General features: G+C 41.4%; 1 protein-coding gene across 1 annotated transcript in view; it reads right to left on the bottom strand.

The window, feature by feature from the left end:
• ODAD2 (outer dynein arm docking complex subunit 2) overlaps nucleotides 1–4,546 on the bottom strand; it is an 87,015-nt gene extending 82,469 nt beyond the window's left edge. The window contains exons 1-3 of the mRNA XM_063128456.1: nucleotides 4,323–4,546; nucleotides 1,480–1,637; nucleotides 941–1,136 (exon numbers count right to left, since the gene is read on the bottom strand). Coding sequence (XP_062984526.1) covers nucleotides 941–1,136; nucleotides 1,480–1,637; nucleotides 4,323–4,546 — 578 coding nt within the window. The remainder of the gene's footprint in view (nucleotides 1–940; nucleotides 1,137–1,479; nucleotides 1,638–4,322) is intronic.
• Between the last annotated feature and the right edge of the window lie 10,041 nt (nucleotides 4,547–14,587).

Raw genomic sequence — 14,587 nt, forward strand, 5'->3', positions numbered from 1 at the left:
GCCCAAACCTATCCTACCAACCAACTATCGTTTGTTAACCAGCTACAAACCACAAATATAAGCTGTGGTTTGTTGTTAGCTTCCAAAGACCATGTTCAGACAATATGCTAAGCCACAGTGGTTAAGCATTTTGAGCTAAACATTATGGCTTAGTGTGTTGTGTGAACCATGACTTAGTATGTCATCTGAACCATTCCAAAATCTGGCTCTTTTAAACCATAGCTGTTTGACACAATGGGGCTGTTCACAGGACAAATTGCATGCTGTTGGTAAGTTATTTAAGCCATCCAGAATATTCAACCTCCAACCATAGGTTGTCGTATTGTGTGACCTGAGTCAGAAGGAGTTGAACACTCCTCAAACAGGCCAGAAGTTGTTTAACCTTCCCATAACCCCCTCCAGCCAGATTTGCACAACAAAACAACCCAGGTCTGACCTTGAATATCCAGGATGGCACATGTTGTGTGAATCCAATCAAATGTCTGAACACAGAACTGTGGCTTATCTCTGGCTTGTTTGTGCTGCTGTTTGCCCTGAAACACAGGGGCAGAACAACTGTTCTGAAGGCTGGCAAAACAGGTTAAAGCTAAACAAATCAGAAATAGGGAAAACAAGTTGCAGCTTCTTCGCTCGCCTGCAAGACAATTCATGGCTTAAAGTAACAAATCATGGGTAATATAAATCACGGTTTAGTGTTACGTATGACTACAGCTACTACATGTACATATTTGTACAACAAAACTATAGAGAATTCTAAATTCCTCCCCTAATTTCGAGAAAACATTACAGACATTTTCATACCTTTTATTTCTGCAATTTGGATTTTAAATTAATAAATGCAAAAGTAAAATCCCATTTGCTGTTAGCCTTCTTGAGAGGCTTTGACCAGATAAAGTGGAATCCAATTTTTTAAACAAAACTGTATCTGAAGTACACTCACTGTGAAATTTGTTTTAGAGAGCTGTTGAGTAGTTGCATATCCAGTTGCTGGAGAAGTAGAGAAATTTTCATTTTCATTTCATTATCAGAAGCATCATCTTTTTTCATTTTGTCTAGTAAACGAAGCATGGACAAATCCTCTCCTTCAATCGTCCCATATCCAGGGCCAAGAATTTTCACAATAGGATCTCTATTGGCTATAAGTAATTTGGAATTAGGAAATTAATGGGTTCATTTGATCACAAAATAAATATTCATGAAGTGGGATGGAATAAGATTTGAATTATCTCTAAGGGCTGCCTGACTTTAATATACTGTTTCTAACTGAGCCAAGATAAACTGCCTTTCCTAAGCGATTCCCCTAATGCTTAAATCCTTGCTGTACCAAGAACAAGGTAGAGCACAACATATTCTACTTCTGAGCTGATTGTTAAAGCAGGAATAAGGCAAACTATAGCACAGGGTAGAAATGGGGGGTGGGGTTGCATCCCTATATAGCTCAGAGGCTTCAAAAATGACAAGCATAGAAGTCCTGAATACCTTCAAGGCATGCCTGTGCTTCCTTTAGCCTTTTTTCTGCAGCCACATACAGAAAACGAGAGAGCTGCCCAAAACTGCGAATTTGAATAGTTGATCCTTTGAGCAAGAGCAGTGGCTGTCCATCTTTGTCTGTTTCTTGAGACTGAACCGTTTTTTCACTAAAATAAAATAACAACTTAATAGGCAGGAATTTATAATAACTGGAAAAAAATTAATAGACTACAGCTATGAAAACACCGTTGAAAATAATTTGCAATAAAACTTATATAGAATTTGAAAATTTTGCCAGAGAGATCTGAAATTGTGATCTGAAACACTGGAAAGAGAGAACAAAGAGTTTAAAACTGATGTCCAGCCCAACTCACCTTCTCACAAACATCGTGGGATGTGTGAGCAGGCTTAAAATCAAAAGGCACTTCCTCTTCCAGGCTACGAGAATATACATCTGGAAGCAAAATTAGATTTCCTGAAATTCCCGGTTGTGGAATGAGCTCCCCAGAGAGGTCCGCCTGGCACCTACACTGTACTCCTTTCGTCACCAGCTGAAGACCTTTTTATTCTCTCAGTATTTTAACACTTAATTTTAACTTAAATTTAAATTTTACTGTTCTAACTCTGTATTTTAATCTTATATCAATTTTGCTGCGTGGTTTTATCCTGGTTGTGCTTTTTATACTGTATTTTGTATTTGTGCTTTTAACATGTTGGTTGTTTTATTATGGTTTTAATTTTTGTGAACCGCCCAGAGAGCTTCGGCTATTGGGCGGTATTAATATGTAATAAATAAATAAATAAATGAAGTTGTAACAAATAATGTAACTATTACTAGTAAAATGCCCACCATTATGATGGGTAGACATAGAATAGGGTGATATATTTCAAGGACATGTGGTGGTACAATGTATCTCCGTGGTGTATCTCCCTTGGCCTCTACGTGGAAGCCAAGCCAACCAGTCGGGGACATGCTCTGCTCACATCTGAATGGGGTAATCATAGGTTGTTGCTGCAAACTGGACATGGCTTGCTTACCAAATGCCACCGTTATTTGTGAACCAGGTCAGTATGTTTATTTTTAACTGAAGGAAATAAAACCTCCTGGAGAAAATAAGAGCTAGGAAATAGGAGCTAAGAAAACTGCTCATTGTTATAACCCAAATTGATCAGGCTGACCATACAAATATAAACAGTAATTCATAAATAAAGATTTAAAATGATGTACTATTAAAAGAAAATGTGATGGTATAAAGTACTACAAAATCTAAAACTGCTGGTTAAATCACTGCAATTTTGAAGCTTTTAATTCTGAATTACTGTTTACAATATAAAAATTATATGTGGATGTTTTTACAACTATCATAAAAAGGATTTCATTCATAACTGAAATGCATTGGGCATACTGCAATAAACTGTTTTTCTACCATCTGTTGAGGGTACTTCCTCTCCTGTTTTCCTCTGTCTCTGATGTTTACACCTCCTCCCCACCACTATTTTTTCTTATTTTAACATCTGTGAGGGCTACAACAGAAACGTTTTCATCTTAAGTGTCATGACAGTGAATTTTTATCATGCCATCACTCTGCCTCATTCACAGAATTTAACAGGGGATCCAGATAAATTCTTCGTCCACTCATAACGCTCTTGCGTTTTCTTATCACTTCGGTCTTTTCTTTTTTAATCGCAGAAAGTCCGTTCAAGGGAAAAAAGCCACACAATGTTTTATCATTGGTAGCACTAGGAGCCCTTCATCTAGAAGAACCCTCATACTACTGGATATATACAATGCAAAAATTAAAAGGCTACCAATTGCTGAAAACGAATGCGCAGTATTCAAAAGGAAGAAGGATGAGACTGGGGCACTTCTACACCTAAGGATTATCCCAGGAAAATGGAGGGATCGTCCCTGCCTGCTCCTGGGATCCCCTGTCTGTCACTGGGACGCAGAGGGATAATCCCGGAGAAAAAGGCAGATGTAGAAACAGCCTGGGTTTCTGATCATTTTTTGTGACTAATTACAGTCCTCGTTTAGCACCTCTTCAATGTGCATGGTTAATCTGGGACCAAGTCAACACAACAGACTATAGGCAGTACTAGCAAAACTTAAGTACTTTTAAATCCCTTTGATTCAATGGGAGACAAGTGCATAAGGGCACAGTCCTTTAGATTGTGCCCTTGCCATTTAGAAGTCCCCAAATTTGGAGCCATCCAATCTCCTCCTCACTATGCCCATTGGAACACCCCCTTTCCTCCTCCTGAGGTGTTTTACCAACCTCGGAGAGCAGCTAACATGGTTCTCTCCACGCCAGCTGCAAGGGGAAGGGGTCTGGAATCAGATCTCAGACTCCCCTTTCCAATGTTCCACTGTTGTCTCTAATCTTGGAGAGCTTTTCTGAACCATCCTATGGCCCCTGAAAAGCTCACCCAGGGACAATAGGATTGCTCTCTTAGCTTCAACGTGGTCATGACATTTGTTGTTATTGCAAGAACTAGTGGTGTTTCACCAAACAAATCCATGTATATCCTTGTGAATTCGCTGAAATTCAGCACAGTGTATAAAATTCAAGTGGTTTCTGGCCTGCAGGTTTCTGGCCTGCAGCTTAAATGTCTAGATGCCAAGTGATGTTTGAATCAGCAGAAACATTAAAATCCGTCACAAAAAAGAGTTACAAATCACAGCCTAACATTTTCAGTAAAAATTGGGCAGAACAAAATTTACACATGAAAGAAGCATGAAAAGCATAAAATATTTATTCATAAGGCAGGAGTAAAGAGCAAAAATGTGAATGAATAGGTTTGATATTTAATAAATATGTATTTCAGAAATGGTTATCTAAACACAGTCTTACCTGACTTCATAGCCTGATTCAAATGCTGAAGGCTCTAGTTTTGTCTGCCACTGAAGTGGCTCTTTAAAGACAAAGACAGCTTCTTGAGGATGTTTGTTGCTAAAGGTTTCCATAAACTTAATGATTTCATTCAAGATAGATTCATTCAGTGGCGTGATTTCTAGTGTACCTGTTCCAGAACCAGCAGCAGTCCATTGAGCTGCTCTTGTCAATGCAACTCCCATGGCATAGGCTCATCCCAATGTCATACACCTTAGCAAATGGATATAAAAAACAAAAACCTTATAATCCCAAGCAGTATAAACTTGGGTTTACATATAAATATAAGGCTGTATCTAATGTTAGTCTATCTTATCCTTTCATTTTAATGGGCCTATTCTACATGGCTACAATAGTACACTAAGGGTGCAGCCTATGAACAGAAAAAAGTCCGACAATTCCCAGCATCCCAACATATGTAGGATTGCACCGTAAATAACTACAAATTTGTTGTCCTTTGATTACATCTAAACCCAGCCACCTAAGGCAAACACCTCACTCTGCCTAATGGTAGGACCAGCGCTGCCCCAGCCAGGTCCTGGGTTTGAACTGAATAGAGACTACTGGTCTAAAATACAGGACAGCTTTCCCCAACCTGCTGCCCTCCAGATATGTTGGGGCTACAACAGGTGCTGGTAGTGGGAGTCCAACACATGAGGAGGGCACCAGGTTGGGCTGCTGATATAACAGCCAGATACCAGAGCGTATTATTATTATTATTATTATTATTATTATTATTATTATTATTATTATTATACAATATTTATATACCACTCCCCATTGAAAATTTCAGAGCGGTGTACAAGATAAAATAAGAATAAAAACAGAATAAAACACTTAAAGAAGATTTTAAAAGGAGCAAATACAGTGACTCATGGCTGGACGTTAAGGAAAGGCTTCCTGGAATAATGATGTTTTCAGGAGACGCAGAAAGGAGGACAAAGTTGGCGCCTGCCTGACCTACAAAGGCAGGAGACTCCACAGCAGGGGAGCCACGACGCTGAAGGCTCTTCCCTCGGTGGGGTGGGCTCCAATCGGAGGATGGATCCATGCGGGACCACCAGGAGCAGACCCTCGGATGACCTCGTGTTTTGATGCTGACTCCCTGTAATCCCAGCCACCCACCAGCCAGTAGCCAGGGGAGGGCGGCTACGAGGGGACCTGCCCCTCCTAAATTTTCTCTACCCCCCCAAAAAACGTTTTTTCAAACAGATAAAGAAAAGTGTACAATGTTGTCTTTAAAAGGGCCCAGAAAACACATGAACTCCCCCCTACTTTTTTGGCAACCCCCCCGAAAAAACTTTTAAACTGGCTACCCACCCGTAGTTACTGACTATGGAGGGGGGGGGGTCAACAGCCCGGCTTGCGGAACCCAACCCAACCCCCAACCCCCCCAAAAAAAAACTTGAGGAGAAAAGTAACGTATCAGTTTGCATTACTGGACGGGAGGCAGCCTCGTGGGCTCGTTTTCAAGAAAGGCATCAAATAAATCTCGAAAATTCGGGGAGGGGAACCCACCGAAAGGCTCTTCTCTGTAGTCCTCTGCAGACTGAGCCGGTTTCGGAAACCTCCGTTGTAATCCAGGCAGACGGTGCCGCCGCCGCCGCCGCGGAGAACCAAGCGCGACACGGTTACCATGGAGACGGGCCGGCCAAGACCTTCGGTCGCTAGGAGCCTCCTCCCGGTAAACAACGCGGGTGCTAAGCGAGACCCTCCCGCCGCGCCTCATTCGCCGCCACTCATTGGCTGCTTTGAGATGCCCCGCCCCCCACGAGCAGTCGCCTCCATGTGAGGCGGGGAAATGGATCCTTAGGGCTGCCTGATGTTCTCTTTCCTCGACTGATTCCCCGAGCTGCCAATCATGTCACCAAAACGATCAAAACAATTGCTATAAGGGCAACTGCATCCCATGCTGATTGGGGAATGCTGGGAGTTGTAGTCGAACGAACCTGAACGGCACCAGGTTGGGGAAGGCAGAGCTAAGCAATTTTGTTTATTAACATCTGCATAATTGGGGGGGGGGGAAGAGCCCCATTTGCACATAATGCATCGTTCATCTGAAGAGCTTGAGTTGCCTGCATCAGATGCATGATCGACTAATGGTTCGCTTTTGCATGACTACAATGTCCCAAGAGTAACATGCCAATTAAAATTGTAAGCGCCTCAGCATTTTTCTGCTTTTTGAGCTACACATAACTTTGTTGCTATTAACAAATTAATTTAAAGATCTTTGAGAATATAATGTTGTACAACTTTCTAAACACTTTCCAACAAGATTAATTTTTTCGCATATGGGGACTATTGCAGCCTTTGATCTTTTTAATCTACTCCACTTGTTTGGCCAAAATTCTTGAATATATCTGCCGGACCACCACATATGCTTCAAGCAGCGCTTCTGCCACACCTTTCCAATAGGCCCCATTATTACCCCTTTTACGAATGCGTTGAATGTGCACAGACGTTACATACCACCTGCTCAAAAACTTATACATTAACTTCCTTGAGAGAAGGACTTAAACGGAGGTATTTTTGTGCCATACTTCTTTGCAGTTTCCCAGTTATTTCCATTTCTAAATCCTCTCAGTTTAACATATCTCGGCATGTCTTTCAGATATCTCAGCTTGGCTGCTTCATCGTCGCTTGAAACTTAACATGGCAAAGACTGAATTGCTTGTTTTTCCTCCTAAACCTTCTCCTCATCTCTCATTCTCTCTTACTGTCAATGATGTTACGCTTACTCCGGTCAAGGAAGCTCGTAGCCTTGGCTTTATATTCGACTCCTCGCTCTCCTTTATTCCTCATATTGAGGCAGTAGCTAAATCTTGTCGATTTTTCCTGTATAATATTGCCAAGTTTCGATCATTTTTGTCTGTCTCTTCTGCCAAAACGCTTGTTCATGCGCTGGTTATTTCACGGTTGGACTACTGCAACCTTCTTCTCTCTGGCCTTCCTTCTTCTCACATCAGTCCGCTGGTTTCTGTTCACCACTCTGCCGCAAAGATCATCTTCTTGGCTCGCCGCTCCGACCATGTTACTCCGCTTCTGAAATCTCTTCATTGGCTTCCAATTCACTACAGAATCCAATATAAACTTCTCCTGTTAACCTTCAAAGCTTTTCACGGTCTAGCTCCTTCCTATCTCTCCTCTCTCATCTCACACTATTGCCCCGCTTGTGCTCTTCGCCCCTCTGATGCCATGTTTCTCGCCTGCCCAAGGGCCTCTACTTCCCTTGCTCGGCTCCGTCCATTTTCTTCTGCTGCCCCTTACGCCTGGAACGCTCTTCCAGAACATTTGAGAACTACAAGTTCAACCGCAGCTTTTAAAGCTCAACTAAAAACTTTTCTTTTTCCTAAAGCTTTTAAAACTTGATGTTGTGCAGACTTCTACTGTTACTTTCTACTGTTAGTTTTACCCTACCCTGTGCCTGCTTACCCTACCCTGTACCTGTTTGCATTCTCTTCCCCTCCTTATTGTTTTACTATGATTTTATTAGATTGTAAGCCTATGCGGCAGGGTCTTGCTATTTACTGTTTTACTCTGTACAGCACCATAATAATAATGTACCAAGCAAAACAGGCTTGTACAATTCTGAAATAGAGCCTTTAGCAGTCCCTAACCAACCTAGTCAGATCTCTATTTACTTTGTTTTAAAATATATGGGATATTACAAAATGCCTCAAATCGTAGACATTGGAAGCATGAAGCTGAATTTATCCTTACATGTTCATTTCTCATATATTATACATTCACTTTGATTGATAACATCTCAACATTTATCTAATCCACATCTGCTTCAACTCTTGTAAGATTTCTCTCTTGAGAAATTCCAGACACCAACACAAATTTCTTTCCCTCCCCTCTCCACCCTGGATTTGAAGTATCTCCACAAGGTGAGTATGTAACTGTACTTTTGTTTTCTAACCAACCGAATATAGTGAGATTTGTCCTTTGCCAGCATGGGGAGTACTAGGTTGGAGAAGGCTGCTTTTATTCTAGATAACCTTGTCTAACATCTTTTGCCAGAGGTAAGTATACTGGTAAATCATTTGAAACAAACAATATCCCTTGCAGTGTGTTACAGGACACTCATTCTTTTCTATTCACTGTACCTCAACCAGCCACCTTTATCAATGCCATGCAGACATAAGCTGTACTTGTGAAAAACCGTATGACAATAAATCAGCCAGTCTCTAACATGTCAGGGCACCTTTTTAAGGACACAAGTGTCGAGTGAAATCGGTTTTATTATTACTACACTCAGAAGATGACGCGGTTATTGGCATTTAATTTACCAGTATATAGGACACGGCTGAATTCATAGGAACGCTGGACTTAAGTTATTAAAAAGTGAATAGAAGGCAACTCTTTTTCCTTGCTAAAGAATATCAATTAGCAGCATGGGGTTTAAGTAAACAACTTCTTGCTGGCTCATAATCTGTTTGTGACTCAAGTTGTACTTGGAGGCTCTTAACTCAGACCCGGAGGCTAATTTATATATTTTTCTTTGAGGCATCGAGGCAGTGGAACACCGCAAGTTATAGCCTGTTTTTAAAACAGCTTGTACAGAGACATGGACCTCAGATGTTGTAGGTGAACTAGTGTGGTCTAGCGTGTTGAGACTTTACAGATCTTCTGAGCTCTGCAATTGTGGGACAGTCTTGAAAAAGTCATGCCTTTTCAGTCTAAGTTCCTCGTCTGTCAAATGGGCATAGAAGTATGTTTAATGCTTTTTTAAAAGAAAAAAAAGGTTAAAAAAAATACAGCTGCTATAATCCTATATACCTGGAGAGCCATATGTTGCCTACCCCTGACATAGATGCAGGAAATAAGTAATTTAAGTAACTTACCAAAGCAATCTAAATCCAACATATCAAGAGATACTCCTGTTTCTTGTAACTTCAGACTTTAAATTATTCTTCCCTTGTGGTTTCCTCTATCAATCTCCATGAGGAGTGTCACATTAAACTCAATAGGACTTACTTCTGGGAGACCTAATAGGATTGCATAATAAAATATTGTTTTTTTAATTTTTATTAAATACTTAAGTATCTATTTTGGGATGAATCCAGGATCTTCCATGGATGAAAGGGCTTTGTTCACAGAAAGTGCCTCTGCCCCATTTTCAGGATATGCCCTCCTCCCTCTCTGTAACATTTTCAGAGGACGGAAGGGTTCCCATGGGCAAGATGGGGCACAGAATTCTGCTTCCAACAACACTGTTGCACATGCCTAAATCTGGATCCAACCCAGAATATAAAAGACACAAAAAGACACATTAGAAGACATAAATACATACATTTAAAACATACAAATAACTTTTTAAAATAATATAACCAATAAGTTTATTCCTACTTGCAATGTTAATTTAACTCATTAAGGGTGCAATCCAATGGGATTTGCCCTGGATACTTAAAAGCCTCTGAACTTGGAGGCTTACGAGTATCCAATGCGTTTTAGCTAGATGGGTATTTTCCCCTGTCTAGTGGGAGCTTCGAGGAGGGGGAGGAAAGAAGGTTTGGGGTGGCTAGGGATAGCTCAGATGCCCCCATTGGCATGCCTCCACTGGCTGCTCATAATAGCAGCCAGCATGTTTTTCTCCACACTGGCTGTGTGGGAAGCTAGGGAGGGGGCTGGGAGTGAGGTTTCTTGGCTCCAAGGACAGAACCCTGTCTCCAACCTCAGAACCAGGAAACTGAATAATCCTATTTCCCCCAGACACTGTGCAGGGGCCATAGGGCTGCACCTTTGAAGACATATACTTTTAAACACAAAGTTTTTCAAAAAATAAAATCTGTATGAATGTTTAAATAGACCATATTTTATTCAAAATTATAATGGACTAAGTTTTCCCCAAAGAAAAAGTTTACAGAACTTAACATCTTCATTTTTCAAGGAAAATGAATTTTGTGACATTCTTTGTTAGAACTTCTGATCAAGTGCAATGCAAGTGATTGTGTGAATCTATGCTGAATCTTTTACAGCTATAGGGTTCAAGAGCAGAGATCAGGAACCACGAAGGAGGACAGGTTAATAACCAGAATCTGTCAGAAGCAAGTAACAAGCAGTATCATAGGTGAACTGAAATGGTTAGTGCTGGTACTTAGGTTAATACTAGACTGGGTCTAACCACATGTCAACATACACCCATGGCTCATACACAATATCCCCTGGAGAATGTGTGTTTTCTGGCAGGCGTTGATTGTGTGATCTGGCACATCCGCATTGGGCTTGGACACCTAAGTGCTGCCATTTCCACAATTACAACATCTAAAAAAAGGCGTGAAGTGATAACAGAAATAGCAGACACCTGATCACCCCTCTATGTGGATACACTGGTTTATATAATCATTGCATCTGAGCTTATGGGTGTCATTGCATTCTCTGAGAGATATGAAGCTGCGTGAACTGGCCATTAAATATGTCTAATTTTGGCATCTTTTGCCATTTCTAGAGATGTGGATAGATATCCTCTGTGGCCAGAAAATAGTGGGCTTGGTATCATCACTTATCAAAGCAACCCAGGTCCAGTGTATCAATGGATACTCCTATTCTTTGTAACTTCAGACTTTAAAATCTATGGTTTTATGCTTTCCTCCATCAATTACGGTTTTGCCTTAATCCTGTCCTTTAGACTTGTAAAGAGCACATTCTGCAGGAAGAGAATCCTCTCCCTCCCTTTTTATCATGAAACCCTCATGGGCTTTTGCTAAATAAGAGCAATCATCAACGTATGTCTCCTTTCTGCCAATGTATTGCACCAGCTGTGGTCAATTAGCAAAGCTGATTCCTCACCTCATTAAGGGCCCCACACTCTTACTGATTCTCAAGAGCTCATGTTGAAGCCAAACTGTTACGTTAGGTTAATCAGCAGTAAATTACTGTCTGCCAGAGAACCAGTAAAATGTCTTTATACTAGACATACCTTTCCCATTCCCATCGTCTGTATACTGTGTATATTGAAAGCTCTGTGTGCAAAGAAATGGTATATGTTGTTGACCTTCAAAAGAAAACCACAATGGAAATAGTTATCTGCTTTTGAAATCAAAGGCAGCTTTGAGTAATTGGCTAGGTCAAGGCTATGGTTGTATAGAAACAAATAAGGTATCAAATTAAAGAACACATAGATTTGCCAGAAGATAGTGGTTTGCCAATATGCCCCAAATTAGATACATTTTACAAGAGAGAAAACAACCCCCATCCCATCCCCCGAAACCTGGAGAAAAGGCAGGATGCATTGTTTGAAACCTCTGTAGCTCTAGATTGTTGATTAACCGCTTATGGTAGTTTCGCTTAGTTTGCATGTTGTGGAATGGTTTGTGAACCATCCAGCTTCTCAGAGGTTTAAAAAATCCAGGTCAGGATTTTGGGGAGCCCTGCTAGATCGAAGGACCATCTAGCCTTGCATCCTTCTTCCCACAATGGCCAAGCAGATGCCTCCACAAAAACTATAATCTTCCTCTGCTGTTGTTCCCCAGTAACTGGTATCCAATGGCATATTGCTTCTGGCCTGGACATTCCATATAGTCATCAAGCCCATTGATAGATCTATCTGCAATGAATTTGTCTAAAGCCATTTGTGGCCATCATCATTACATCTTATGGAAGCAGAGAAGGATGGAGTCAGCACTATTGGGAGTTAACTGTTAGATGGAGTAATGTGAATGGATGCTTGACTAAGGGCGCAATCCTATGAAGATAGTTGGCAGCCTGCAAACTCAGAGGCTGCCATGTATCAGAGGTGATCTTTGCTTCTGCACTCCGGCTATCCTGCATTTTTGGTAGACAGGCGATTTTGCCTGTATAGCAATGGCACTTCGGAGCGAAAGGGATGGAGGCTGGGGTAGCCATAGGAAATGGTGTATGGCCGATGCCCCAGGCCAGATCTACACATCGTTGTGAAGGCGCTTGCGTGCGTCTGGAGTGCGCCCCGAAGCTCATAGAGACACACAGGCTTACTTTCAAAGCGCATTTTCCCGGCTTTTGGGCGCTGTTATTTAGTCCGTCTTAAGTGAATTTAAGGCGTCCCTTCTTCCAACGTGTGTAACAATTATTCACTCTTTCCTCCCCACCCCGCTCCACCCAGACTTATTTTGTTGCCTTTCGACTTCAGATACCATTTCCGGTGCGAACAGCAGCATCCATCTTTAATCATCACCTTTCCCACGTGCGAGGACAAGTGAGGTCGGTTCCATTTTCCTCATTGCTTTCCTCTGTTGCCTTTCCCATTTTTAATTTTTTTTAAGTAGTTAATAGGGATGCGCATATGTGCTTGTTTGGTTAGGGTTAATCTGCTCTTTACAGGGCGGCGGCTATTGTGCGTATAGTCTATAGCCAACCCACGAATCCGGCACGAAAAGCATCCATCTTTACTCTTCACCTTTCCCCCAAGCAAGGAGAGGGGAGGTGGGAGGGTTCCATTTTCCTCATTCCTTTCCCCTTTTGCCTTTCCCATTTGTAATTTTTTTAGCTCTTAATAGGGATGCGCGTATGTGCATGTTCGGTTAATCTGCTCTTTACAGGGCGGCGGCTATTGTGCGTATAGTCTATAGCCAACCCACGAATCTGGCGCGAAAAGCATCCATCTTTACTCTTCACCTTTCCCGCGAGCGAGGAGAGGGAGGTGGGAGGGTTCCAATTTCTCCCCCCTGCCCAAGTTGCTGTTTAGGGGGCATAGGATTGTTCTCTCCATGGTATTTGAATGGCGTATGTGAGTAGTATGCATTATTTCAACCAAGGCAGGATCTATACTACTGCTTTATAGCAGTATTGAAGTACACTGACAACTGCTGGGGCCCATGACACATTCCATATACCGTTTTCAAACCACTTTCATAGTGTTATATCCTGCTTGGTGTAGATCTGGCCCAAGGTTATCAGATAACCACACAATCTTTCTCAGTTGCCTTCAGCAGTCAGTGATGTTTGTGCGTATGTGAAATACGGCATTTGTATAGTGAGTTAGGATGATATATCATCACAGAAGAGAAGCTCATATAATGGGAATGTTTCAAGCTGTCTTGCAACATAAAGGCAAATGCACATGGCAGAACGTGCTGATTAAGATGGCATATTCATGGAGGATAAAATATGATTGTGGACTCTTATATAGCCAAAATGGCACCAATCAGCAGACTTGTAGGAAGGCCAAAGTTTGCAGAGGTACACACACATGCACACCCTTCGGTGGGGGGATTAAGGAGAGAAAGAAAAAGACAAGAAAAACAATGGCCCTGTTCAGACAATAAGCTAAACCATGCTGCTTAACCACCAAATGGTTAAAGGAATGCATTAACCTTAATGCATTCCATTAACCATTTTGTGGCTAAGCAGCATGGTTTAGTGTGTTGTCTGAATGGGGCCAATGAGGTCTGAGCATGTTCAGTGGGCTTGGAATGCCGATTTGTTGGGGGAGCAAAATGGGAAAACAAGAGGGGAAATGGAATGGAGTGTTGTGGAAAAAGCAATGGCTGGCTGGCAGGAATCCAGAACAGGAGCACTACACACTGCAACACTTTGTTGCAGGTCCCACCTGTATTTTTATATATCTATACACACACAGTTTATTAATAGATTTTCAGTCTATTTATTTATTACATTTTATTACGTTTTATTACATTTTTGTACATATTAGTATAGTTGACTTCATGAAGGCAAATGATGCCCCTGAAAGCTCAAGCCACAATAAATTGGGGAATCTGAAGTGCAGCAACACTCTGAGGTTTGTAGCAACCCAAACACAAAAATGGCGACTCTTCTGGAATATAGAAATGATCTGTGGGATTAACATGGCTGATTCCAGAACTGAACCCCTAGTCTTCAGTACCACATGGTAGAGAGGATCCTGATTTGGGCAGACTCTCATTTACTTCCTATGTTATAAAGAGTTGCTGTAATTTTGCTATCCAAATGAATGTAGGTGGGACAGCTTAAAAAAATGTAAACAAACTTGGGATATCCCTCACAAACGAGAAAAAAGGTGTAAATCGAGCATGCGGCATGAGATTGGGTAGAAGGGAAAGCATGTATTTACAAGCTTCAGCTGACATTTTCCAGCTAGAGACAGTATTTTCTGTTCCTTGAAAATTGACCTAATTCCAGTTTGTAAGTTATTTATTAGGAACAGTCAGGATTATTTCCAAAAGTGGAATCTTTCAGAAATATCCAAATAGACCTTAGCAGCTGCATCCCTGGCCATTACAGCTTTAAAAACAAACAACACTCCCTGC

This window comes from Elgaria multicarinata, chromosome 1 (genome assembly GCF_023053635.1).
Source record: "Elgaria multicarinata webbii isolate HBS135686 ecotype San Diego chromosome 1, rElgMul1.1.pri, whole genome shotgun sequence".
In the NCBI taxonomy this organism is placed as follows: domain Eukaryota; kingdom Metazoa; phylum Chordata; class Lepidosauria; order Squamata; family Anguidae; genus Elgaria; species Elgaria multicarinata.